Source organism: Odontesthes bonariensis, chromosome 9 (assembly GCF_027942865.1).
Source record: "Odontesthes bonariensis isolate fOdoBon6 chromosome 9, fOdoBon6.hap1, whole genome shotgun sequence".
In the NCBI taxonomy this organism is placed as follows: domain Eukaryota; kingdom Metazoa; phylum Chordata; class Actinopteri; order Atheriniformes; family Atherinopsidae; genus Odontesthes; species Odontesthes bonariensis.
Genome location: NC_134514.1, coordinates 20,884,333 through 20,911,876, shown reverse-complemented (window position 1 = coordinate 20,911,876; position 27,544 = coordinate 20,884,333). Strand labels below are relative to the sequence as shown.

General features: G+C 39.1%; 1 protein-coding gene across 5 annotated transcripts in view; it reads left to right on the top strand.

Annotated features, from left to right (window-relative positions):
* The window catches only part of gria4a (glutamate receptor, ionotropic, AMPA 4a), a 111,260-nt gene that overhangs the window by 40,998 nt on the left and 42,718 nt on the right, over positions 1-27,544 (top strand). For all 5 annotated transcript variants that reach the window (XM_075473590.1, XM_075473589.1, XM_075473592.1 and 2 more), the window contains exons 3-10: positions 8,314-8,553; positions 11,416-11,468; positions 11,677-11,808; positions 14,266-14,319; positions 16,517-16,675; positions 23,632-23,799; positions 25,991-26,095; positions 26,696-26,806. In XM_075473590.1, coding sequence (XP_075329705.1) covers positions 8,314-8,553; positions 11,416-11,468; positions 11,677-11,808; positions 14,266-14,319; positions 16,517-16,675; positions 23,632-23,799; positions 25,991-26,095; positions 26,696-26,806 — 1,022 coding nt within the window. The remainder of the gene's footprint in view (positions 1-8,313; positions 8,554-11,415; positions 11,469-11,676; positions 11,809-14,265; positions 14,320-16,516; positions 16,676-23,631; positions 23,800-25,990; positions 26,096-26,695; positions 26,807-27,544) is intronic.

The window sequence follows — 27,544 nt, the reverse complement described above, 5'->3', positions numbered from 1 at the left end:
CATGTTTATATATGTAACAATAAGTTGCTCTCCTAAAGATTAGATCATTAGTTTTCAACCAAAATCTTGTTAAATATTTCCCTATTTGCTTAGGGACATGGGTATTTTTAGGCCATCACATCACTTGGTACTGTAAAGGTCAGCGATTGTTAAACTTTAACCGAGCCCACAATGTTTCATAAAGCACTTAAACTGACTGTTGGTAATGTAAAAACGCCAACCCAGCTGCCAGGAAAGATCTTGTCTTTTTTTTTTAATGTTAATGTTTGGGAAATAAAACACACTTTTCATGTGCCCTTCCAAAATATGAAATACCTACATATTTATTAGGCCAAAATATATTTGTTGCTCGCTTGTTTCGGTTTCTTGAAACATCAAATGACGCCGTCTTTCGCTGACCAAGCAGAGTCATGTGACTCACGTAGCAATCTAAAGTCTTTGTTTGTGTCATGTTGCCTTTGACTTAATTATCAGCAGTCAGTAATAAGCTGGTTTCACTTAAATCAATGAATTGCTTCATATTTTATCTGAAATTTTTTCAATTTCAATTACATTGCCCCCTCCTGGTCATCTCAGAGTAGGAAATTTATGAGGTCATGAGGCAAATAACTCACTTTGTGAAGCAGCTGTATCCTCCAGAGGTTTGGCAGAGAGCCCTTCTCTATTTTCCCAATTTGTCCCGTCCTTAGATGCAGTCAGAGGAGGAGGCACAAGAAGATGTAGGAACACAGATTACAGAAATCCCCAGTGCCTTTTACGTTGCCAAGCTCAAATTTAGCCAATTGTGGCTAAAGCACAAAGGTTCAAATTGATGAGGCGCCCTGCAGTATATTGGCTCCTACTGGTGTGACAAAAGTAAACTAAAACATCCTGCCTCTGTTTTCAGAGTTTTGTTATACTGATATTAGGGCTGTGACTCGATTAAAATTTTTAATCGCGTTAACTACAGGCTTTGAAATTAATTAATCGAAATTAATCGCATTTTAATCGCATATACTTTATCCTTTAGAAAATTAACATTTTCAACAATATTTCAACAAACACAGAACATATCTCTATTTGAAATCTGAATGTAGCATGAAAACACAGTATATAGAATCTTGGATGTTAAGCTGCGTTGGGCCCCATTAGCTTCCACGCTAGCTGCTACATGTTTAGCGTTGAGGTGATATTTGAGGCTTGATCAGCGGCGGTGCCAGCGATTTTTCGTTGGGGTTGCTATGCAGTTGCTGCATGAATGTGAGGGGTTGCGAGTCAAAACAGCACACACACCCCCGCGCGCATCAACGCAACAACGTTACCTTGCATACTGTAAACTTTATGTTATCAGCGGAGCTTACTGCTCACAAGCAAACAGATGTCGCACTGTGCGTTGTGGTGGAACAGCTGCAGATCCAGGGGCAGACAGCCCCAGCCCGTGTTCACAACCACACACGCACACACAGGCATACCTGTCCATCTCATTCATTCATAGCCCGTTCACTAAGGATGAAATAGCCAATCCACAAAGGCTACTTTGCCCACTGTGTTCCTCAAATAAGTTTTGATCAACTTCATCTTGGAAAAAAAGAGCTGGGAGTGAATGAGCTACAGTGCGGACTTTCTATTTCATCTCATCTGACGCACAACAGTTGTAGGCGACAACTTTCAAGAGATAGTTCTACCCGGCGGGCTTCCAACAGTAGCCTCGTACAGTGCTAAATCACACAGGCACAACATTACGTTCAAACTTGTTGCTCACACTAGTCTGTCCGCTGCCACAGCCTACTCAAGCCAATCTACTCGCATCACATTATGGCAGAGGAAGCACGCTGGCAACCTAACATAAAGTAAAAAGTGTGTCCGTTATTTTCAAAAGATGGTGCTAACTGCACTGACACTAGGCTACTTAGCAAGTAGCTCCAGATAGACTGCAAGCACCTAGAGTCGACTAACAAACCATGTCACAAGAAGACTATTTGATAATAGTGTTTCGGCGAGCATATAAAAACAACTGGGATTTCCTACCTTATTTGTGTTACTTGAGGAAGGACATCCTCAAAATCGCCATATTCCAGTTAGAATCGCCAAATATCCATTTAGAATTGCAGTTTAGCTCTGTTATGAGTGAATGGGTGCTAAAATGAGAGGAAAACTGTAACATATGACTATTAAAAAACGAATTAAATTTAGAATACAATTAAATAGGGTTTCTATTTATCTCCTAAATCTGCTTTATGGAAATATTATTTTAGACCTCCGATTTCCCCGGGTAATTTAGAACAGACGTGATTGGCTGACTGTAGAATGACATCACCACAGGTACTGTAGATCTAGGAACAATGTTGATAGCCGTTTCACCAGTAAAGCTGGTGTTTTATACCTTTCCATATGTACATTTATCAGCTAAAGAACGAAAAACGGGGATAGGCTACCACGCAGCAACATACGTGATTCTTTACTTCTTAATAATGTTGTCGTTGTTGCACTGCACTTCTGTTCTTTGTGAGCAGTAAACCTGCCTCTAGTCCCAAAGTTGGGGTAGCTATGGGGTTGCTGACCACGCTCTTGTCGACGCTTCCATCCGTCTGTATTAAAAAATAAATAAATAAATAAATAAAAAAATTATAGTGTGTGATTAAAATGCGTTATTATTTTTTAACGCGCTAATATGTGTGTAGTTAATTAATCAAAATTAACCCGCTAAAGTCCCAGCCCTAACTGATATGTGTTTATGCTTTATCCAGTCACATTTGTTTGTTTTTTTTTTAAACTGCACTCCCTCTGCCAGATGGTTTTTAAGGAGAACTATTATATGTTTTCATCTGATGCATCAGGTTAGCAAATCTCATGACAGTCTGATGGCTTCCTTCTAATGTTGTTGCTTTGAAAATATTTGTATTTTAATACTGTACATCAGACATTTTAAGCGCAGTATTAGAACTGTATTCTAGCCACCTTCTTAATTTCACCCACAAATTAGCCAGCATAGCTGGTGGCTTTTAATCACTATTTGCACTTAATTGCAGCCTCACAGCTGGGAATCTTCAATAAATGACCAAAAGTGTATCCAAAAGTATATCTGTGTATATTATTAGTCATTAAAGTCATGATAATCCTTGATGCTTTTACATAAATCAGCTGGACTTCATTTCTGATTTTTATGAGTATGTTTCACCTCCCAACAAGATAGCTTATTTCTTTCCATTTGAACTTAGCCTATTCCACTCCTCTCAAACCAGCTATCTTAACTGTCTTTTAACAGAGGTGGTGGCCTTCAAAGTCACCTATCAAACACATCTCTCCCCAGCGGTTTCACAGCCACTGTGACACATGTGACCAAAACATTTCACATGTTGGACAGAAAGGTAAACAACTTACAGGTGACAATGACCCACGGGAAGGTCGGGTGTGTCAGGGACACACATATGACATCAATGACCCTCCAACAACAGCTTAAGGCCCAAAACTCATCACCTATCAGTTAGAACTGATGAAACCTTCTGGGTCAGAGGTAAAACATCTTCAATGAAGGAGTTTAGATTTTAATTTATACGATACTTGATAATGTTTCTTGATACCGTGTCAGTGCTTTTCAAAGTTAAAACGATTAGACATATCCATATAACTGTTCATAATACTGTGGCAGTGGGTTGTAGATACACATATAGATCTACACATCAAACCACCCCCCACTCTACTGTTGTTGCAGGTTATGAACAACATGCGTGGTGTGTCATGGCTACATCCATATTTGAGCTTTTCTTTTCAATTTTTCTACTTTGGGAGAAAGCAGCACTGTGCATGCTGGCATATGCATCTTTCAGTACTTTCTATGATCCAGAGCTAGTGTTCAGCCATTGTTATGAAGAAACCCAAGGTGAACTACAGACTGCAGTTGTGAAAGTGGTTATGTTTTTCAGTGTTCATAAATAGCCCCTTTACATTACGTTAACCCTGTTCATAAGTGTGCCTTAATTTTTTCCATGCTACTGGGGACTTAATAAGTATTTTCAGATATGGGCTTCAGTTGACATTTTAGTGATTGCTTCAGTAACATCTATCCTTGCTTCTTTTTGAAAGTAGCACTTTGCACTCAGTAGCACTCACACAGTGCTGAGGAGAATCTATGTAGAAGACCTAAAGGGGCGGCTGCTGGGAATAGATTTAATGTAAAGTATAAGCACAAGGCATTGAACAGTGGATTTCACTCTAATGATATTGCTCATAAAAGATTATTATTGGCTTTTACAGTCGTCATCGCTCGCTAGCTTGTATTCTTCATTTGTGCAGATGCCTCCTTTATTTTGGCCTTTGCCTGCTGGTAATGAGAGCTCAAAGTATTTTGCAATGTACCTCGAGCTGTCTGAAGAAACTCTCTGCAGCTAGAGGGTTGTTATTTAGACTAATGGGTGAGAAAAAACTGTAGCATCAGGACAAAAACTTGTACGTCGTGCCTGTGTGTCTATTGGAGGACAGATGATGCTTTTGTGTGTTGTCACAGGTGAATATGTGAGTTTGTTTGTGTGCATTAGTTTTGGTGCATTGCTGTAGTGAATTGACGGTGAAATAAGTACCAATTTTATTTGTTTGTATCTATTCTTGTGGGGAAAAATGAGGCATTTCCAAAGAAAAGAGCACAATACTGAGAGACATAAAGAAGTATGACTGGTTAAGAGAAAAAATGGGAGAGAGAGTAAACACATGGCGACAGATGTCAGACAAATTCGAGTGTGAAAAGAAGAAATAAAGTGACTTGTGGAGTACGCACAAGCTTTAGAGAGCTTTCTAAATGCACAGAGATACAAATTAAATTAATCAGAGAAACAGGAATGCAGAGGCTGGTTATACTTTATAGAGTTAAGCAGGCACAGAACGGACATCAGATGTATGGAGAGGTATGCACAGAGAAAGAGACAGGGAGAGCAGAACGGGGGAGCAATTAGAAAAGAAAAAAAAAGAAGATTCTACATAAAAATTGAACATATGGAGATGTGGAAAGAACCAGCATGAGAGAGGCAACAAGAAGTCCCAAGAGACCTATTGTGTCCAGTGCTTTTACTGTAGAGATGATCCACCATGCCGCTGGCCCCTTTCTCTCATTAAAGCTTTATGAAGCAAGCTTACCACACATTTTATTACAATGACGCCACTGTCTGGCACATTCCAGCCTTGCGGCAGCCTGGTGTAGGTAGTGGGGACTGTTGAGAAACAAGCCCATAGAGACATATACCTGGAGGGGAAACATGGGAGGAAGGAACGGATGTGAGCATTAGAGATACAAAGCTTAGTTCAGAAAGCATAGAAAGCAGGAGGCTAAGGGCCATGAAGGTGAAAGATAAAAGAAAGAAAGAAAGAAAGAAAGAAAACATAGAGGAATAAAAATGTATTTCTTTATGTGTTCAGGCACAGATTATGCATGTGGTTGTCTTGTTATTGTTTATGCTGAATGGTGTTAGACTAAGGCTGTCGTAAAGTTTTTATGTCAGCAATTGCATCAAGGTCTGAAATTTGAGTCAGATTACAAGAGGAATAGTTATTAGAATGGACACATGAAACAACCAGGTCTCACACCAAAATGTGCGACTACCCAGTTAGTCCACAACACAAAACGTATTAGTGGTGGAAGGCTGCTGACAGAAAATGCTACAAACTACCAAATAATTTCCCAGGCATAAAACAAATGCAGGACTTTCACCAAGAAGATTTGGTGATCTTGCACGATCAAGTATATTTTGGGTATTTTAACTTTATCTAAACAGGTGTTGTTTATTTAAATTGTTGTTTGTTTTTAATCCAGGCACCAAAACTACCAGGTTAGATGAGTAAAACAAGCATTCTCCAGTTTTTTAGATTCCAAGGTTAAAGAGCCCAGCCTCAAAAGGTACAGGCATCTCACAATTTTACAGCTTTCATTGCAAGAAATAATACATGTGTACACTGTGTGAGACAGAGGTCATGAAGGCAGCACTGCAGAGTGTTACCCAGTACGCCAGTTCATATGTGCAAAATAGTCTTTTCCAAACAAACTTGAAACTCCAATTCATGGCATAATACTGAATAATACTCATGTCAGGATACTGCATCAGATTTAATCCGACCCAATTTGAGCAAACATGACACTGACTGCAAGGCAGAGGTTTTACTCTCTTTGACTTGGAAATACACAGATGACCAACAGCAACACAGCTGTACGATAAATGTAGCAAAACAAAGAAAACAGATGAAGGAGGGTTGTGGTGACCACTAAACAGGCTGACAGATAGAAATTAAGCCTAGAAACGGATTTATGACCACCAAAAGAACTGCATTTGTCCTGATGCTGTTGTCCAAGACATTCTATTATATGTTGTTGCTCTTTTGTTTCTCAGAGTTCAGGATAATATTTCTCTGAGCCCTTTTTCATCCGTTCGCTGCCGATAAAGAGGTGTAATTTTTTCCTGTGTGTTTTCATCAGAATGTCTGCCTGCTTTAAGCCTTGTTGTCGCAGTCATTTCGATTTCATATTCTTAATCATCTGAGCACTTAAATACAATATGAGTCTCTATGAGTTATGAGTGAGTTAGTGTTAGAATTATGTTGTATTCCAGGTAGTACACTCTTCTAGTTTCTTAGTGAAGTAAAGCATCTGTCATTTATCCCTCAGTCCCATCTCTCATGTCGTGAAATATAAAAGAAAATATGTGGAAATGCTAAAAACCCTTATTGAAGACAGTAGAAACACTGAGGAGAGCATGACTCAGCTCCTGCTGAATGACACATGCTGAGTACAGCTAGTATGCTAGTTCTCTGAATTGAAGACATTTAGCTCCTGTCATAATCAGAGTCTAAATCCCTGCCTTATCGCCCACTGGGTGCAAGGGCCACGGCTTTGTTTAATTGCCAAAAGCTGAACCGTCAAAGCTGCGTCTCCCTCAGTGTTTACCCCCACTGAGGCTTATAGCTGATAATGGAATTACTCTGAGTCTCAGGAGGAGGGAGGGAGGAGGCAGCCATAGATGAAAAGAGAAAGTAGATGATGGAAGCTTAAAAAGAAGACGAATGAAGTGACTGCCTTGAAAAGAGGGAAAAGAAGTAGATATAATACATGTGTGATGCAAAAGGAAATTTCAAAAAAGAGGGAGAAAGAAAGGGTTTCTGAGTAATGTCCCACTATTGCTATTAGCAAAACCTGCAGTCTCCCTGTCTCACTGTTTACTATAGTGTGACGTATTACAGGGAGGAGAGTGAATTATGACGCAGGATAGCGCCGGAGTCAAAAACATGCCCGCTTGAAAGAGTGACTGAAAGGATGAATGAGGCTAAAGACAGAAAGGGGTTGAGGAAATAAACAGGATGCAAGAGGACGTGGGAAATGCAAATAAAAACATTAAAGACTATGAAAAGGAGACCATAGCTGACACAGGATTCCTCCCTTTCTATCTTTTTTTTTTGGGGGTGGGGGCTCAAACATGATCGTCAACCACAAAGATGAATTTTATGTAAGCGAGCCAGCAGAATACATCAGTTCTCTTCACTCTCCCCTCTGTCATGGTTGAAAGCTTGGAGTGTTTTGAGACTGAGCTGCGGTGTTGCTGTGGAAAATGACTCCACATTTGAAGTGAGCTTTTGGCTCGGTCAAGGTTTTTGTGTCTGCATGTATGTGTGTGCAGGGATGGCTCTTAGGGATACTTAACTCTAAGCAGGTTGAGCTTTTTGACTCTAATTTCCTTAACAACTGTTTAAGCAGCCAAGCCAGTTTTGGCTCATGGGAATGATTTTGTGCCAGTCAGAAAATTTGAAAATTGCCTGCCAGGGGCTTGAAGGGTTGTCTGATTTCAGCGCACGCTTGCGCAAAAGTTCTTGCTCAGAATTTATATATATAAGTATTTAGGAGGCTGAACTTATTCCTTCTAGTGCCATGAAACTGTCAGATCTTGTTCTCAAATAAGAAAAAATGACTGATGCATTTTCAAGATGCATTTTTTTTCTTTTTTTTTATACCAGTCTCACCACTCAAAACTTGTGGTTTGTGGGTCTAATTAAGAGTGAGAAGGTACTGTATGACTAACACAAACTGAAATAGTAGCTAATTAAAATGCTTGGCATGCTAAACAGATTCCACAGTGTGAATTTAATTAAGGTCCATGTGCCCTCCATTCTCCTCCTCTTGGTATTTTTCTACAGCATTCATTTGCAAAATTAAAACGGCTTGAAAAAAAAGAGAGCCACTCGTTATAGTTTACATTTCTGTTTCTCTAATTTTCATTTGAATCTGTTTTCTTTCCATTTTCCGTCTAAATCCCGAAATCCTCCTCCCTCCTTTCCACCCCTTCCCTTCTTTTCTCACATCAGTCTGTTCTCAGTATTCGAGGGGGGTCTTCGCCATCTTCGGCCTTTACGACAAGCGCTCGGTGAACACGTTGACATCGTTTTGTGGGGCCCTGCACATCAGCCTGGTGACTCCTAGCTTCCCCACGGAAGGAGAGGGGCAGTTCACACTGCAGCTTCGGCCGTCCATCAGAGGAGCGTTGCTGTCACTGCTGGACCACTATGACTGGAACAGATTTGTCTTCCTCTACGATACTGACAGAGGTAAATGCAAAAAAGTTTTGACAATTCTGAAGAATATGAACCTCAACTATAAATCAGAACTCCCCAAATTGATGCAACTCCAGTAGCAAACTCTCAGAGCTGCAGTGGATATGCTGTCTAAATAAACTCTGGTCTTAACCTGAAAGTGTGGGACATTGAAATAGATTTCTGATTTAGATTCAAAGCACCATGAATTAGCTGCTTGGGTTCAGTTTGGGATGGTAAAAAATGTAATGTGCATATCTGAGTCAAGAAATAAGGGTGTAGTTTTGTACATTTCCATAAGGGACTACGGTTTGGCCTCAGCTCCTGAAGCATTCAATTTAACCGTGCCATCATGCAGTGCACGTAAGTTTGTGGGGCAGGCACAGCTGACGCCCGCAGCCCAAAACCACTGTCATGGGAATGCTTTTGCGCATTATTTCTCTCTCTCACACATGCATGCGCCCATAAACAAATTCCATGCCACAGGGAGTGAAACACAGGTCAAACATGACGCAATGTCCCCAAAGACCACAGTATAGTGGTGTGTTAGGGAATTAGTGACCTGCGTGGTGTGTGTGTGTGTGTGCGCGCTCTTTCTGTGCCTCTGCCAGTTTTCCTGTGGTCCAGGTTGTCTGGGTAAGTACACATGGGAACAGATGGAGAAAATGGAAGGAAAGAGAAAGGAGCAGGAAAGAGATGTTAGGTGAATCGAAGTGGGGCCGCCAAAATGATGGAAAGTATGTGCAAGTATAGAGGCAGAGACAAATACGGTGATGGAGGGGGGAAAAGGGGTGGGCGCGTGACAAGGGAGAGATGACAGAAACAGCATAAAAGGAGTAAGAGGACAGACAGGATCACAAGCCTCTGGGGATGTACAGTGTTGCAGGAGGAGGGGTAAGGCTTAAGAAAAGGTGGAAAGGAGGGAGAAATGGAGTGAAAGGATAGATGCTCAGAGTTTGGACTGTAGTCACCCATGACTTGGCCAAGGCAGGACCCTTCATTATGGGCTCCCATCAGGCCCTGCTGCTGGTAATGTGCTGGAAAATGGGCAGTAACGCTGTGATCTGTTTTATGGTCCTTGCTCTGCTGTGCTTCACTGACAGCCTGCTTACACACAAAATCCCACACAAATGTCCCTATACCTGTACAACTGCATATAAAGATAAATGGATACACACCCACACGCACACACAGACGTTGTTGATTCACATATAATAGATGGATGCATGTGCATCAGCACAAGTATTAAAGTAATATATATGCAGGCAATACTATAAAAACATGCACGAGCATAGCTCAAAGACAAGTGCAACCTTGAACACACATTAATTTAGGCCCGGACATATTTGTTTATGATATCACTTAACAGGCAGGAAAGGTAAAGCTGGAGTGTGTAAGTCATTTTGTGTTGTTTATGTCTTTGTTCACAACAAAAGGCACATGCTATATGGGTCTTAGCTTACCATGTACATGTAACTTGAAGGGAACTTTTAGATTTCAGAGCTGCTTTGACAATGTATTTGGGGGATCGGTTGAGATTTCAAATATCATTTTACTAATGCAATGGCGTCCCAGTATTATGAAGGGTTGTCATTGGCTCTGTGGACATGCACAGCGATATTCTGCAAATTGACATTAATCTAAATTCAGATAATTAAGTGGGCAAAAGTTGCATTTAGAAAATTCCATTCCCATTCCGGTTTACGTGTTTCAGAGCACACTCCGAAATATGACTCACACCACATCATATCCCACGATGCAGATGCAATCATGCGCTGAACCATAGCCTTAATTGTATCCATATCCACAGTCAGGTTTCTCCCTTGCTTCAAAAGCGTGTTTCATTTTTACCACAGCGATTCTTTTCTTCACTGAATCCTGCCAGAGTTAGTGTTGCCAGATCTTGTGGTAGAAACAGGCAACCTGATTTATGGAAACAAGCCCAAAAAAGTGACGTGTTCTTAAAAAAACAAAAAAAAACAAGCTTAAAGTCCAGTCGACTCTGGAGCCAAGAGCATGCTTTGCAAAGCAGCAGTGATGTCACACGATGCCATGAAAACTCTGGGAGAATGTAATAGGGTTGTTGAGGTGTAGATATCTACGTAATATCACTAAGATTGGAAAATTCAGAAAATCCTGTTAAATGTCAATGTCTTAGTCAGAGTGAAGTCTTTATTAGGATAGTATTGGAGTTGCAGTGCAAGTAAAGATAGCCACTGTAATAATTGGTCACATCTTATTTTTGAAATCATGTTCCACTTGTTTTGACCGGTTAAGACGGGTCATTTATTGTTACCTGTTACTTTAGTGCTACACATTGTTTATTGTAACTTGGGATTTTATTAACTGCTGCTTGTATAATTGTAGAACTTGTGAAAGCCTTTGAGATTAGTATTCTTTCAGAATAATTCTCACCTCATTTAAGCCTTCAGTCCATCATTTTGTTGAAAAAAAGACTCCCCTTTCCCTTTCTGGATCCAGGATTTACAATTGTTACGTGTTATTCTTCTCTCACATAAACTGCATCTGTCATGAAGTTCCGTATATAAAGAAACAGTGAGAGATTCTGTGAGATACTATTAACAGTGTCATTCACAATGAAACAGAAAGCTGATCTATGTGTAAAATTACTATTTTTTGTGGTTGGTTAATTAAGGGATTTAAGAGAGGAATGCTCCTTAAAGTGCAAAGAAATTTGTGAAAACATATCATGGCAACCAAGATAGAATTTAAGATTTTGCGAATACTGGCAGGACTTTTTAAATGAAAAAAAACGCAGAAATATGATTATTTCATTTCCAGATTAAAGCATCCACCCTGTAGCCAGTATTAAATATCTCTGTCTTTTCTTTTCTTTCCTTACTATCTGTTGTTTAGGTTATGCAATACTGCAGGCAATCATGGAGAGAGCGGGGCAGAATGCATGGCAGGTCAGGACACACACAAACATACATAAGAAAACACACACCGCAAGAGAGCATACTCATGAACTCATGCAGCAAACATACAGTAATTCACACAAATACATACACACAGAGTCACACACCTCTGTAAACACGGTTGTTTGCTATCATGACCTTATTCCTACAAGATGTTTGCATTGATGTCTACTTTTCTTATGAATACATGACAAAACAGGTCAGTGCAATCTGTGTGGAGAGTTTCAATGACGCAGCGTATCGAAGACTTTTAGAGGACCTGGATCGGCGGCAGGAGAGGAAATATGTCATTGACTTGGAGCCCGAGAGACTACAGAATATCCTGGAACAGGTAATATTTAAAAGAGTCACACTCCAGAATGTGAAATAGCTAAGCTGGTCCACAGCACAAAATGTAGCGGTCTCACAAAAAAGGATAAAAATGTGTACACACTGCTACACTTTATAAGCTAAAAATGGTTTCATGTCTACATGTGCCTTCTAGACGCATAACATGCTTAGCTTTTGCATTGTGTGAACTGTCACGCATGCTCAATAATTGTAAAAGTACTGCATGGTTCCAAAAACATCAGATGCATACATTTTCCCTTCCATATTGTCCAACAACTTTTTACTTTTTAACTTTACTGCCAGTCATTGTTGGGTAGGGTGAAGGATAACATAAGGATGAAAAATATGTGATTCAGAACAACAGGCAATGAAAAATATTACAATCTCATCATTTCTGCACCTTTGTTGTGACTAGTTCATTTCGGACTGGTGGACAAATGATCGGATGTTTTCTTGTGTGACTTGTGATATAATTGATTAAAAGTATACAACGTTGGCACATGACATTACTCATAAGACTTCAGCTGAGTTCATGTGAGAACACTGGATCCAGACAAGTAATCAGACATGTAAACCTGTGTTACTTCAGTATGGGGATTTGATATGGGAAATATTCATACTCCAAAATGATCGTATAGACTCTAATTACAAACAGTACCACGCATTTTAATAATGTCTACTGCTACATCTTGTGGTGCAATTCTAAACACTCCATAGTCCTTAAATCCTCATTAATTACAAAGCACATTGTGTGACAGCGTTGATCTGTAATCTGAACAGTCCTGCAGGTTTTTTCAGGAAATATTACTGTAATAGATGTCACAGTATAGATTTAAGAGGCAATGTTACTATCGCTGAGATTACGGATGACAGGGCTGAGATTTTGTCTCTGGCCTAGACTTGACAGCACTTAACACTTAATAATGTCTTGCAACCATCCTGTAATTAAAGGCTTCGATCACAAAATAAGATATGGCATGTAATGAAAATCAGATCTTATGGGAAAAATTGAAAATAAGTGACGTTGCAATTTTTTGTAGAATTGTACCCTTTTTTTCCTCTTTCACTTTACTGATAGTGTATAGTGTCTGTCCACCTACAGTCTGCTCTACTCGAGTAATTGAAACAACACTCCTGATGCTTTCTGACATCTGGCAAGAAAACAAGATTTGAGCTTTTCCTGGGAGTTCACAATATGAAATGAAAAATGTGACTTCCCCGACTGCCTGTATGATTGGAGGAGTGACACAATACTGTCCTCTCACACGGATTTTCAGCGCACACAACTGCATATTACATCAAGGGATGCACTCTGACACCTTATGCTTGTCTAAATTCATTAGATCATTTGTCTTGCCTGATGGCTGAGACTTGAGCTGTGACGGGTGGCGCAAATGTGTGTGTGTGAGTGTGTGTGTGTGTGTGCCCCTTGACTCAGGTTAGAGTGTAACATCCCATCAGTTCTGCCACCTCTCATCACTTTTGCTCTTATGTAAGCACATCTGACAAACTCAGTAACACATGCAACTAACACACACAAAAACAGACAACCTGCAAACACACACGTTTACATAATAGTCAAATTCATAATGAACTATAACTTCAGGAAAACAAACATACACACCCCCACGATGGGCTGTCCAACACACACCCACAGACACTCTCTCGAAGCAGCCTCCCTGTTAGACAGACAGACTAACAGATTGTTTCTTAATTGGCTTCATTGTTGGGTGAACGCACAGACTGAGACAAATGTATACCAAAGCATACATGCACAAAGACATACCCTCCTCATAGTCGTTGCTGCAGAGCTGGCATTGGCAAACGTCCCCGCTCTGAGACAGAGACTGCTCTGTTTGTCTGCCCCTGCCAGCTGCAATCTGTGTGTACGTGTATGCGCGTGTGTGTGTGTCAGTGCATAATAGTAGATGTGTGTTGGTAAGACTACAGACAAGGGAAAAAAATGAGAACAGTTTATTAATTAGGTTTATCCCACTACATTGACAGGAAAGGCATATTCCTCCTCTGTGTAAAATCTCACTATGTGCTGTAATTAACTCTATTTCTCTTTATGCGTATAACAATGAGAAAAGTTTTCCGGTTTCAGTTTGTTGTTGAATTACTGAGCAGCCTAAATGCTAATAAGTAAAACAAGTTAAACTTTTAGGTTTTCTTTGACTACATTTTTTCACACATAACAGAAGTCTAAACAGACATCACCGCTGAAACACTTTAAATGTCTCTTTAAATGTGACCTTGCAGAGTTGAAGCCAGCTTGATACCTTAGATAACTGAAGTCACTTCTTCTTATTTTAATCAGGATTTTTAAAGTACTAGGTGAGGGAGTTAAAGATAAAAGAAAGCATCCTTTCCTGGGCTCCTAAGCCCCTGGTTTGCTACATTACATGCACATCAAGAGACAGCAAAGTAATAATGTTCTCTCTGTCTGTGTTTCCAGGCTGTCAGTGTGGGGAAACATGTGAAAGGTTACCATTACATCATGGCAAACCTGGTGAGTAATTTTAATGATATCGCTTCCAGCTTTTATAATGAGATCTGTTTGCTCCAGTGTTGGTGTGATGTTTTGTTTTAATAGGAGACATGTGGGTTGTTTTTTGTTGATGGCATAGAAAGCGCAGACACGGGGCCGCCTAACAAACGGAAATTAATTAGACAAAGGTTTGAAATATTAGAATTTGAATATTTTAAACCAACATTACAGGACTTGTTTTTCTTATCTGCTTTTTTAATCAATAAACTTGTACAATTTATGCAATTGAAAGGATTAAAAACAGACCACTTTTGCTGGTTCCAAAGCTCATTGGAAATGTGTGTCTTCTAACGTGTCTTTAACATTTCTAAAGGGTCAAGTTAAGTTCCGCTAATCTATAAAAATGTCATAAACTTGACCAGTATAAACAGATATCAGCTGAAGAATATGAAAACTCTTAAGACAATAGGGGACAAAATATTTGGTCGTGGAAGGTTTTGTGGTTTCCGTTTTGAGTCAACTTGGAGTCAATGCAGCGTTGGACAAATGAACTTTGGACACTTTCATGTTTACAGTTCTGTGAGGAGTAAAAGATACAGAGCACATTTGCTTATGTACAACCTCAATACCATCAGCTGTTGTTTGACAAAGATTGAGCTTTTTATTAATTACTTTTTAATCTCCATTGTAATAATAACGAGTACATGGAACAAGAAATCTTGGCTGATTTTATGCTGTCGGTCACACAAATATTTTATAGCTTCATTATAAGTCCAGAAACATCAGATGTTGAAACCAAAGTTATATTTATAAGAAAGCAGGTGCATTTAAGTTCAGTTTCCCCAGACTGTGGCTGACTTGTTGCTGACTTCTGAGCGACATAAAAGGTGCAAAAAGACTGCTGTCAAGTTGGACCCACTTTACTAATGGAAGCAAGCTCCCTACAGTGTCTAGTCTTAGAATAACACCTGGGCAACAAATTTAGATAGAACACTTTATTTTTATTCCTTTCTTCAGTATTCAATCAAATCAAATCACCAGGAGGGTGAAAGGAAATATATTCAAAAGGAAATAGAATATGAGCCTCCATGATATTACTTCTTCTCCAGCAACAGAACAGTAACTCTTGAGCTTGACTGTTTTTACAGCTCTCAAGCTGGAAATGTAAACTGTGGTGTTCAGTATCTATCCGTAAAAACGAGCTGCGACATGAAGAAATCAGACACATTACGCTCTCTTTGGGTGCAATAACCAAAGGAGAAAATAAAAATCTTATGTCGTGTGTGTCAGTTAAGCCTTCAGCCAACCAGGAAAGAGTTGTGTCGTCACAGGGTTGCTTTCCAGCCAGTGTAGCAGGAGGATAGTCACTACAGCAACTAGACCTGTCCGTACAGCAGCTAAATGCTGCCACAATGTTTTATTTTTATGTCACGCTCTTCATTGCTGGTGATTTCTAACCAGTATGCTCTAGATCGAGACTACAGTGCATCACATCAAGGTGATGTTGCACATCATTGCATAACCAAGCACTTTTGGTGCCTAAACCTAACCAAACCACAAGGACAATGAAACAGCAAAAGCGGTATGAACACAAGTCTTTTGTTTGTGTCCCACCAACTCCAAATGTGGACTGCATGGCTGTATTTGCTCATATTTGCAAATGCTTATATGTCATTTAGGGGCAAGTGACTAAGGGCGTTTTGTTTCCTATAATATTCAAACCCAAGGTCCTTTTACTTCTGGATTGATTTATCACCATTTCTCTCTACTTGACAAGGTCATAGCTGTCGGAAGCTGCTAGAGCCCATATCGAGAAATGATATATTACTTTAAATTGAATCCTTTAAATCTGTTTAACAGTCGTTCTGTCCTGGATAGTGAAGGGCCCTATGAGTTAATATCAAGCTAAATAAGCTTTCAGAGTTTTTAGCAATTAGCATTCATCAACCCCAGATAGTGCTCGCACTTCTTCCCTTTCTACTTCTGTCTCTGGCTGTATTCTGAATTGATTCCTCTTCACCACCAAAGGACAGTGAAGTGTCACTTAACATTAGGTCGCATTGCAGCTGTGGAAAGGATGTAGATGACCGGCTGAGTATTTTTAGAAAGATATGTCAACAAACACACTAAGGGAGGCAATTTGGAGACATTAACTCTTTATCACCTAACCTTGAATGGAACTTTTCTTCTTTCTTAATTTCCTTTTTGGTTCTCCCAGGGTTTTAAGGACATATCTCTGGAGAGGTTCATGCATGGTGGTGCCAATGTGACTGGTTTCCAGCTTGTGGACTTCAGCAAACCTATTGTCATAAAGCTGATGCAGCGCTGGAATAAACTAGATCAACGAGAATACCCTGGATCTGAAAGCCCACCAAAGGTAAATAAGACATGTAATGGTTATGGCGTGATGAAAAATATCAGTCAAAGTGGCTGAACAGTTCATTCTTGAAATTGCTGCATACTAATGCTTGGAAGGTGGAATTGTCAGACTCGGATGGGCTGTTAGCTAATCAAGAGTGTTTGAGTAGAGTTCAGGGTTAGCAGCAACAGCCAGTTGAAGTGGAGATAGAATTGTTGTGAATTTGAGCATTCATACAAACCCAATTCCAAAAATGTTGGGACACTGTGTGAAATGTAAATAGAAAAGCAGAATGCAATTATTTAAAAAAAAATCTTCTAAAGTATTGTTTTATTCAAATTAAAACACTGAAAACATGTTAAATGCTGAAAATGGAATGTTTTCCTAATCTAAGAAAGGCTGAAATAGTAAGTAAAAAGAAGGTGAAAAGAAACATGGAGGAACATGTTGCCGTTGATTTGGTTAATTGGCAATAGGTGAGTTACACTACTGGGCAGGGCCACTGACAGGTTTGGCTGGGCCCGGGACAAAATTCTCTGAATGCGAGTCATCATCTGGCAAGTGTCAAGTTAAATCAGTCTAAACGAAAGTTACAGGCTACCCCAAAACGTCACGTTTATAACCCATTCGTTACATTCAACTCTATCTAAATGGCAATTTCACACGTTGCCATGTCTATACTGGCTTATTTTAAACAAAATAAGGTTAAACCAGAGCCGCGTTACACTGGCTGTCATTCAGCTGACCGGGGATGATTCTCAAATCAATTCAGCCTGATTGGCGTGCGTGCCTGAAACATTTGGACATATTTGCGGACTAATGCACATATTCTTTTTTTTGTTTTTTTTTTTGGGCCCCCCCCCCATTCCTGGGCCCGGGACAAAATACCCATTTGTCCCCCCCTATCGGCGGCCCTGCTACTGGGTATAAATATATATAAAAGCACCACAGCGAGGCAGAGTCTGTCAGAAATAAAGTTGGGCAGAGGTTCAGTATTTTGAATAATCCAGCTTCTACACTACATAGTATTATCAGAAGATTCGACAAATCTGGAGACATCTCTGTGTGCAAGGAAAATGGCTATAGATTTATATTGGATGATCTTCAGGCCCTCAGGCAGCACTGCATTAAAAACAGGAATGACTCTGTCATGGACATCACTGCATGGGTGCAGGAACACTTCCAGAAATCCTTGTCTGTGAACACAGTTCACTGTGCCATACACAAATGCAAGTTAAAGCTCTACCATGTAAAGAAGAAACCATATGTGAACTTGATTCAGAAACACAGCTGTCTTCTGTGAGCCAAATCAACCGACACTCATTTAAAAAATGGACTGAGGCAATATGGAAATCTGTTCTGTGGTTAGATTAACAAAATGCTACATTCTTTTTAGATCTAATTGATGTGGGCCTTCTATTAATACTCAATTCAAAAGCCTGTATGTCTGGTGGTATGTGAGTAAATTAGTGCCTTTGGAACAGGAAAGGCATCTGAAAAGGCTCCATCAATGCTGAAAGGTTTATGCAGGTTTTAGAGCAGCATATCCTTCCATTCAGATGACATATTTTTCCAGGGAAGGCCTTGCATACTTCAGCAAGACAATGCTGAACTGCAGCACTATATGTTAAATGTGCAACGTAAAATAACATGTATTACATCCCAAAGATACACTGAAACAGTATCTGTTAAACACACATGATAACATGGAAAATTAAATAAATTAGTTGAATTTACCATTCATTCAGATGTCTGATTAAACTCTGCGACAATGACTACTAGATGACAATGTGGTTCCATGAAAAAATGACAAATTCTTCTAATTAATGATTGTTCTCGTATGACATTTCAAATAATCTTGTAAGTTAAGCTCTTGATCTCAATGAAACCTTAAATGACCCGTGCAAAGATAATAAACAATTTTTAAATAGTTTCTATAATCAAGCTGGAAGTTAACATAAAGAAAATTGTCCTGTTCCAAAAGATAAGAAGGGGATGTGTGGAAGGTCTGTTTCTTCTCAACCTTTCCCCACTTTTAGATGAGGTAGAGATAAGTGTCAATGAATTCCTTATTTTACATGTCCTGGAAGGGGAGGAAACATTTAGTCTGTCTTAAAACTACTACTCCCCCCTTCACATTAAAGCGGTTCCTTGTGTATTCAAATTGATAGTGTCTTAGTTGGTACGAGGGTTTTTATGTCTTTAGGACAGGTTTATGGCAAGAAGAAGAAAGGTCTGGTGAGGGGAGCACCTTCAAATCATCTCCAAAGGACAAAGGTTCTTTTTAAGTCAGGTGTCTGTCTCTCTCTGGGATGCCCGACATCTGTGTAAACTTGGCGGGGTTTTGAGTCAACAAATTTATCCCACACTGAGTTTGATACATAGTCTTGGTGTGCAAATTGTCCTTTGTGCCAGAAACTCACCACAAAGCGCCATCATTTTTTTTTTCCAATCAGCCATCCAGTCACAGAGTCATGTACTGTACTATATTTGCACCATTCAGAATGTTATGTGGTGCATTTAGGACAGATTCTTAGCCAATCAGAGCGTGACCTCAGGGTATGGGTTTGGTGAGTGGCTGATCTTAAATTTAATTTCAAGGTTAGTGTGATGCGTACAGATTCTTCAGACTTAGGCATTATGTCTGTTCTGCTTTGCATTCCCCTATGTTCTTTCAGCACTCTTCATTTCTGCATGTACATTCACAGCATAACATTCACAGCATGTGTTTGTGTATTTTTACCTCTTTTGGTGTCCCTTGTCTCTCCATCCACCATCCTGCTTTCTGTCAATATTCTTGTCACTTCCTATTTAACATTTGTAGGTCTATATTTAGACCTGCACACTTCTTTCTATTCTATCACTATCTTTGTCCCTCCCCCCGTCTTTAGCGCTACACTATTAACAGGGTAGTGACCTGGAGCCAAATGGACCTGCATATATTAACTGGCAATATGACCATCTCCCCATGAAAAATATACCACGCTGCAGCTCAGTGTCCCCTGCTCCCTGCCGTCGAAATCAACAAGACAAAAAAAAGATACAAAAATCAGATGGACAATGCAGAAACAAATATCTATCTATATATATATATGTACATATATTGCCATTGTTAACTGATTATTCATTACTCTCAGATTAACCTGATGAGTCCTCACTTGTGGTTTCTGGCTGTATGAATCTTCCTGTACCATTGACACAACTGTTAGTGTATTTATTGAGGTAAACCCATTATGCATGATTGTGACAGATAAGCACAGTAACCGCACTTGAATGAACCCAAAAGAGGTAAGCACAGCTGCAGGTTGTCGCAACTTTCAGAGCTGTAAACACCTGTGTAAGGTGTATTCAAAGATTTCCTTTTTTTTGTCCTTTGCAGCAACAAAAATGTTTCAATGATTTAAAACAGTAAGAATATCAGCTAACCTCGAGTGTCATGTGATGCCTCCAAATTGCCCCTGGCTAATTTGTGCAGCATAAAAACTGAGCTCAGTTTGCCTTGGGGCCAGCTGGTACCCTCAGGCCAAGCAAAAATCTGGTCTAATAATGTGTGGCGTGAAAAGCGCCACCAGGACATGTCCCCTCTGCGCTGGAGAATGGATTTTGAGCTCACTACTTTTACATCAATCAAAATCTCTTGACCTCCCTGTGTGCCTTGAAATGAGCTTTTTGTGCCCTGATATTTTGTTGAAATATAATGAAAATGATCATTGGCATGGCAAAGAATTATACTGGGCACAAACTTGCAGCAGCCTACACTGTAAGTGGCATGTTTTTCGTGACAGCTTGTTTCATGGCAGAAGTGCTCGGTTTCATTTAAAAGAATGATTTATTTAATAGATCTACAAACATTTACTGAGATTGATGTTTTAGCCAAGAATTGCACTTGCTTTTAATTGTTTGTGTGTCATTTTTTAACATGAAAATATTTTTCATGCTATATTTTGCAAATATTTTGCCATTTTTCTGGAAAACAAAATTACCTACAGTGCATATAAATATTCCCCAGCAATAGGAATTAGGTATGTCTGGTGCCACATGGCATAGTGTCGGTTTGTGAGGAACATATAGGTTTTGTAAGTTGTGTATTTAACACCAGACGATGTAGTTTTCCCGAATTCTTAGCAGGTATTTTATTTCCCAATCTTAACTGAGAATTGAATTTTTTAAACTAAACCAATTTGTTACAACCATTCCCTAAAAAGCAGGTATTTGTTGGTTTATAAAGCTGAGAAAAATATTGGTTGTGCACGTAGCCAAGTCGAAAAGGACGCTGTGCAGAATTATGGTTCCTGATAATATAAAATCGCAACATATTTTCCTGGCAAGTGGGTCATCACTTAAATATTTGGCTACCTTACATATGTTGCAACTGTTTGGATAGTTCGTTGTCCATGTCCTCAGAAATGAATGCCACACAAATTCTTTAGACAGGTGACTAATAGGCAAAGTGTTGTTATCTTTGATTTAAGGCCCTCACAAACCATTTGGCTGCAGACACAGTAGCTTTCTCTTTTTCTGCCATAATCTCAAAACAAGCCAAATGCCATTATTGCCATTTTTACTGTTTACACCCTTCAAATCCAAAAGTCCTACACGGCCTGAGATTTCTGGTATGCTCTCTAGAATACTCTGTTATTAAGCGCAGTAGGCAGACAACAAGGGACACTAAGCCAAGGATGGAGTCGGTTGCCTGCGTGAACAGGTGGTTAAAAAAACAGCATAATTCTTCAAATAGAGGCCAAGGGCTCATTTTACTTTAACAGCTAAGGGTCTTCATTAGGGGCAGGCCTTTGTTTCTAATTCTCATTATTACTAGTATTATTTGTCCTACAATGTCTTAATTTAATTAATCAAAAACAAATCCTGAAATGTGTACATAAACACTTGCAGCTCTTTTCCATATACTTGTTCATATGTGATTCAATTGGTCCATTCATTTCTTTGGGAGCCTGTAATCTGCAGTTAGTTTTTTGCCCTCCAGAATTTGCCTCAAGTGTGTTGAAGAAGTTTAAGTTTTGCAACACTTGATCTAGGACAGCAAAATGTTTAAAATGGCATGATTATCTAATTGAATTGGACAGAAAAAAATATATAAAACTATACATTTTTTTTCATTTTTTAAAAGAATATCTGTCATTGTGACAGTTATAGTTGTTTTCTGTTTCCCTCCCTCCCAACCTGGTCTGTTTTTTGGGGGCCGGTCTCTATTTGTTTGTGTCGACCCCGCCATTATAAGAGCGGCAGTTTTAAAGGTTTTATTTTAGGAAACATATGTATGTGCATTAATTTCCCATAAGTTCCAAGAAAACAAGTTCACCCATTACTGTTCAGGAACATGATCACAGCATCTTCAACTTAGCATCACCCAAGATGATTGTGACTGATACAGCAATACATCACTTTTTTCCCCCTTCTTTTCTTTCTCTAAACCATCTAATTATAGATTTGAAGTGTGCCTGGAAATGTGATCTAAGATTCAGTTTTCCAGAGATGTTTCTGTTCTGCCCCTAGCAGAATCAGACAAACAGTCTGGTGTGCCAATTTTCTCAATTTTTCTGTTTTCTCTCCTTGATGCAGATTCCATTGTTATGATTTGTTAGTCAGTTCCTAAGGGCTTCTTTGCTTTCAAGAAGTAGACATGAAAGAGGGATGACATGGTTGTGCAGCCTACCAAAACACACATTGTGGGGTTCAAATCAAGGGATGTCAGTGTGAGAGAAACCACCTGCAGAGACGTGGAGAGCATCTCAGCCGTATTCCCTCTTTTCTCCCATTTTCATCCCTCTTCTTGTTTCTGCTGTGATGTGAAGGCATCCTGCTGTGTTTTTGACTGCCTCTGTCTGTGTGGCACTGTGTGTGTTTCTGTGGACTCCGAGTGGGGGTGTTTCTGCAGTTCCCCGCAGCTCTGCACCCCACCTATGATGAATTTGTTAAACAATCTGTCAAGATCACAGTCGCTTTAAAGACTTTCAGATACTGATAGCATCTTATCTGTTCTGGTATCTATTCTAATTTTTAATTGTTGAAGTCGTGTTTCCTTGGTTCTTTAAACCACTATTAAATGTTAATTTGTCATTTCTTAAGTGCTAAAGCAAGTTTACAGTATGGATTTATTTCAGTGTAACTTTAATTGTGTTCAGGTCCTGCCCATTCACTGTATTTGAGAACTAAGTCTGTCTGAAACTGGCACATTTACAACCAGGTACATTTATAATGGTGTTGATGGAGGCTCACTTGCGTCAATGATTAAAGACAAATAAAAGTCAAAAAAGGTAGACAGATTGCAGCAGTGGTCAGTGTGTCTGTACTGTACATTGTCAGTTTTTTTATTGAGTTTATATTGAGTTAAGATGGTTTAAGCTTTGAAGCAGCACTGCTGTTCTTGAGATTAATTTGATTCACATTCCAGATAAAACAAACAAATAAAGCAAAAAAAACTCACAAACTCACAATGTACAGTGATGAGTGTCTGTGCATTCATTGTGTATTCTTGTATTGTTTGGTTTACCTTTAATTTTTGTTAGTAATATATGAGTACATATAGTACATATCAATGCTAATAATTGTAAAACATGCCTTCGGGTTTTATTAGATGACAGAGAAGAGATGACTGCAAATGAGCAAATACTGAAAATCCTGAATTTAAAATGTAGAAGTATGTGTAGTACCAGTCAAAAGTTTGGACATAATATATATATATATGTACAATTAGAAAGGAATGAATAAACTGTAATTATGTTTAAAAAGAAGCTGCGTCACACTCATGATTCAGTTACAGTCGAAATACAAAGAGAAAATTTTTTTAAATTTCTTTCACTTAGAGATTTTTTGGCTATAACAGAGAATGAAGTCTAAATATAGATTAATTACCATCATTATAAGCAATATTAATGTTACTCTACAAGAAGAATATAATGATTAGAACTCATCAAAGATAACAGTTTTCCCCTATTTTTCTCTCCAATCTGCAGTACACTTCATCTCTAACTTATGATGGTGTCCTTGTAATGGCTGAGGCTTTCCGCACTCTTCGTCGTCAAAAAATTGACATCAGTCGCCGTGGCAATGCTGGTGACTGCCTAGCCAATCCGGCTGCTCCCTGGAACCAAGGAATTGATATGGAGCGTGCACTCAAACAGGTTAGTGCAAGTTGGGTTTTGTATACTTCAGTCCAGTGAGGCAAAAGTTGGGATACATTTTCACAAATACACACGTTACACTCAAACACAGGCTCAAATCAACAAAATGGATAAAATGGTCCAGAAATCCATGCTGATGGTTGAATATTTTGGATTGTCACTGCTATACCTGTGAGGACATTACACTTAATTACATTCATCTGTTCTCTCACTTCAATATAGCGCCAGCCTTAATGCTCCAACCAAGCCTCATCTCAAAGTGGCTACTTAAATTTAGATGCACAGATTCTTTATTAAGTGACAAAGTGTTGCATTATACACATGATTTATTTATGCTCCTTTTGTGAGTTTTTTTTTTCTCCCATAAGTTCTTGATGCATTTGATTAACGTTGCAATCTAACATTTTCAATTATTATTTAGCAATTATTAATTATATATATTTCTGTCAGCAAAGGTCACAATCTTTATATGGAGTTTTCTGAAAGGCCACAGTGAGAAGTTTTTTATTTGGACTATTTTCACTTATCACGCGGTACTTTTGTGGTGTCGTTTATTTTCTTCTGCACTGAATCGCTGGTTTGGTGAGACACAATACACATACTACAGATAGGAGAGAGATGTGATGTGACATTTGATGTGAGGCATTTATAGCTAATTACTCCTTTTAAAAAAAGGAGATCTTTGACCATTTCCAGCTGGTGTGTGAGCACAGCTGCAGCTGCTCTGCCTGGCTGTGTTACTGACGCTGTACCTCAGTGGTTTTTGTTTTCGGACTTTAGCTGCTGCTGTAGTTCAATCTATGCTGCTGAGGATATGCCCAGCTGTTTCTATTTAAACCTGCTGTGCTTCTGTTTTAGATGTGTTACAAACAAACCACAGGGGTTTAGGATTAGAGTGAGTTCAAAGCAACACTTGTAAGAGTTTTCGCCATTAAAAACAGATAAGAGCATGTCACAGCAATAAATGTTTGAACAAAAAACACAGCCATAGTCAGAGTGACAGCCATACTGTCCCAGGATTTTAATTATAATCACAGTTACAGTCTTTCTCTGCAATGATCAGTCAGAGAGTATGTGCATTCGGCTTGAGTCTGCACTGTTACATTACAATAATGAAGAGTAATTTTATTGTAATGTAACAGTGAGTAACAGACTCAAGTCGAAGTAACAACAGCTGAAGAACTGAGCATAGTTCTCAGTATGCTCTGGCTGGTGCCTTGCAAATGTTCATCTATGCGTTAAGGTATTTTGCAGCCACTTGGGGACAGTCTCATAATCATAAAGAAAAATCTGAGGTGTGGTCTGCTCTTTGTTGTGTTGGGGCTGTTGTTGGTCCTTTAGCTTTGTTCTGCTGTGGAAAAGACAGAAATCAAAGTGGACGAAGATCTGCTTTGTGATGGTGTGAAACTTATGTGTTGAGTAATGAAAATTGTCCAGGTGTGCTGTCTGGTGTTTTCACAAGGGCTTATTTGATTTTCTATGTTTTTTGGAACTTAAATCAATGCATAGCCTCATCTTGTGAGCTTCTGCATTGTTCATCGTTTTTTTGGAAGATTGCACCTCTGTCCATCTGTTAAAAAAAGGGCCGTCTGCAGGACTCCCACAGACAGATGCCTCCATGAAGGCAAAAAACAGCCCCTAGAATGTTCTGAAGCTCATTAAAGTCAATACCAGCAGCCATCTTCTATAATGCACTACATTACATTAATATACAGACCAGCCTTTCTTCATGGGTCAGAGAAAATGCAAATATTGTTGTGATGTAAAGCAAAAGACAGAACAAACTTTTCACTGTGACCTCCTCCTCTCCTTATATTTTACTCTATGTAATTACTTTTCTCACGGGCACTCCCACAAGCAATGAAAACTGTTATGTGTACACCACTCCCACACTACATTCAAATTGCCTACCTAAGCACAAGATATTCACAGGAAAAGTTGCATTAATATATTAAATTCCCTCATGTCAGGTTTTCTTTTTAATGCTAATTCAAATCTATTCTTCGTTACTGCTTCTTGAAGCACTGAATTTATGAAAACACTGCTTGCGTGGCCACAAAATCCACTGATACAACATTAACCTCCAAAGTAAACTTTTGCTGACAGTAATCTTAAAGATTACAATGATTGTACAGACTGTTTTGTTTTAATTTCTCCCCAGTCCTTACTATTATTGTTGATTTAAATCCAGGTGCGCATTCAGGGCCTGACTGGAAATATCCAGTTTGATCACTACGGCCGAAGAATCAATTACACCATGGATGTGTTTGAACTGAAGAGCAATGGACCACGCAAGGTAGGCTCTCCTCACTACTTAGAGGAGAAAATACCATTTTGCATTTAAGTGTGAAATGCCAGAATATTGCATTCATATTTTGAGTTTTCAAGCTGTATGGATGATAAGCGGTGTGTGAAAGGTGTGAAAAAGACACACCATTTGCATTATCTCTGCAAATGTGCCAACAGGAAATTTACTTTGTGAATTGTAAATGTTTGTTGTCTGTTGTTTTTCAGGGTTAATTAGTGCAGTATCCGATGCGTGTTACATTTTCTTTTTATGTCTCTCGTTCCTAAGAAAAAATATTGATTTACTCCATAATGACTTTCATAATTGCAGATTTAACTTCATATGATTAGAAACATGTGTCTTTTAGAGCTTTGGAAAACCACATATACATATGTCTTTACAGCGAGGAAATAAGACCTTGTTGCAGCATTTCAACTGTTCCTTTGACAGCAGTGTGTTTATTAAAGGTTCTTGGCTCACAATCAATATCTTCTATTGCCCCAAAGGGAAATTTGACAGGCTGTTTCTGCAGATTTATTGAAAATGTATTTATTGGTATTTTCCTCTCATTAGCTCAGCGTTTTGCTCCTCTCCTTCTCCTCACCTCAGATTGGCTACTGGAATGACATCGACAAACTTGTGTTGGTCCAGAGCGAAAATGGTCTTTCCAACGACAGCACATCCATGGAGAACCGGACTGTTGTGGTGACAACCATCATGGTAATGTACCCTGTGACTGCTTTATATTCTTGATCGTTACGATATTGTTTGTGATTGGCATCAAGCTACCCTCCCGATTATGGCAAACAGTCGTTCCATCATCTAAGTTCAGCAACATATTGCCTTACCTTGTAATTTACCCACCTTGTAAATGCTGGTAATGTTAAATATGGAGATGTAAATGGACTGACGTGCAAATGGTGTGTCAAAACAGAGTATTAATCTATTTTTCTAAAAGACAGATCAGGTGTAGTACAGGAAAAGAGAGAGAAAGCTTTTAGTGCACATTCACTTCCAAGAAATGTGTGCTTTTCATGGAAAATGTTGCATAAGGAGATGACACAACATTAGGAGGTTTGATAGCACAAGATGCTCTAACAATTTTTTATTGAAAGGTTGTTCCCAACTTGCAGCTTAGAAAATCAACACATGGCTCAGAGGCACACCTAATTGGTTATAAGATATTCCCTTAGATGGTCCACACAATCTAGCAAGGATAAAAAGTTGTGCCATTGACATTGTTAAGGACAACAATGTAATATACAGACCAAGCACACACGAAAGACAAACAGCCCTTCCTCCTGTGTTATCTAACAGATAAGTCTTGATAGAGTATGGCAGAAATATTTTTCTCAACCTCCAGCAAAATGATAGCTGTATTATGCTTACCGGATGTTGTTAAGTACTGTAACCTTTACAGAAAGTGTTAAATGTGCCTTTTTCTCCGACTAGGCTTGT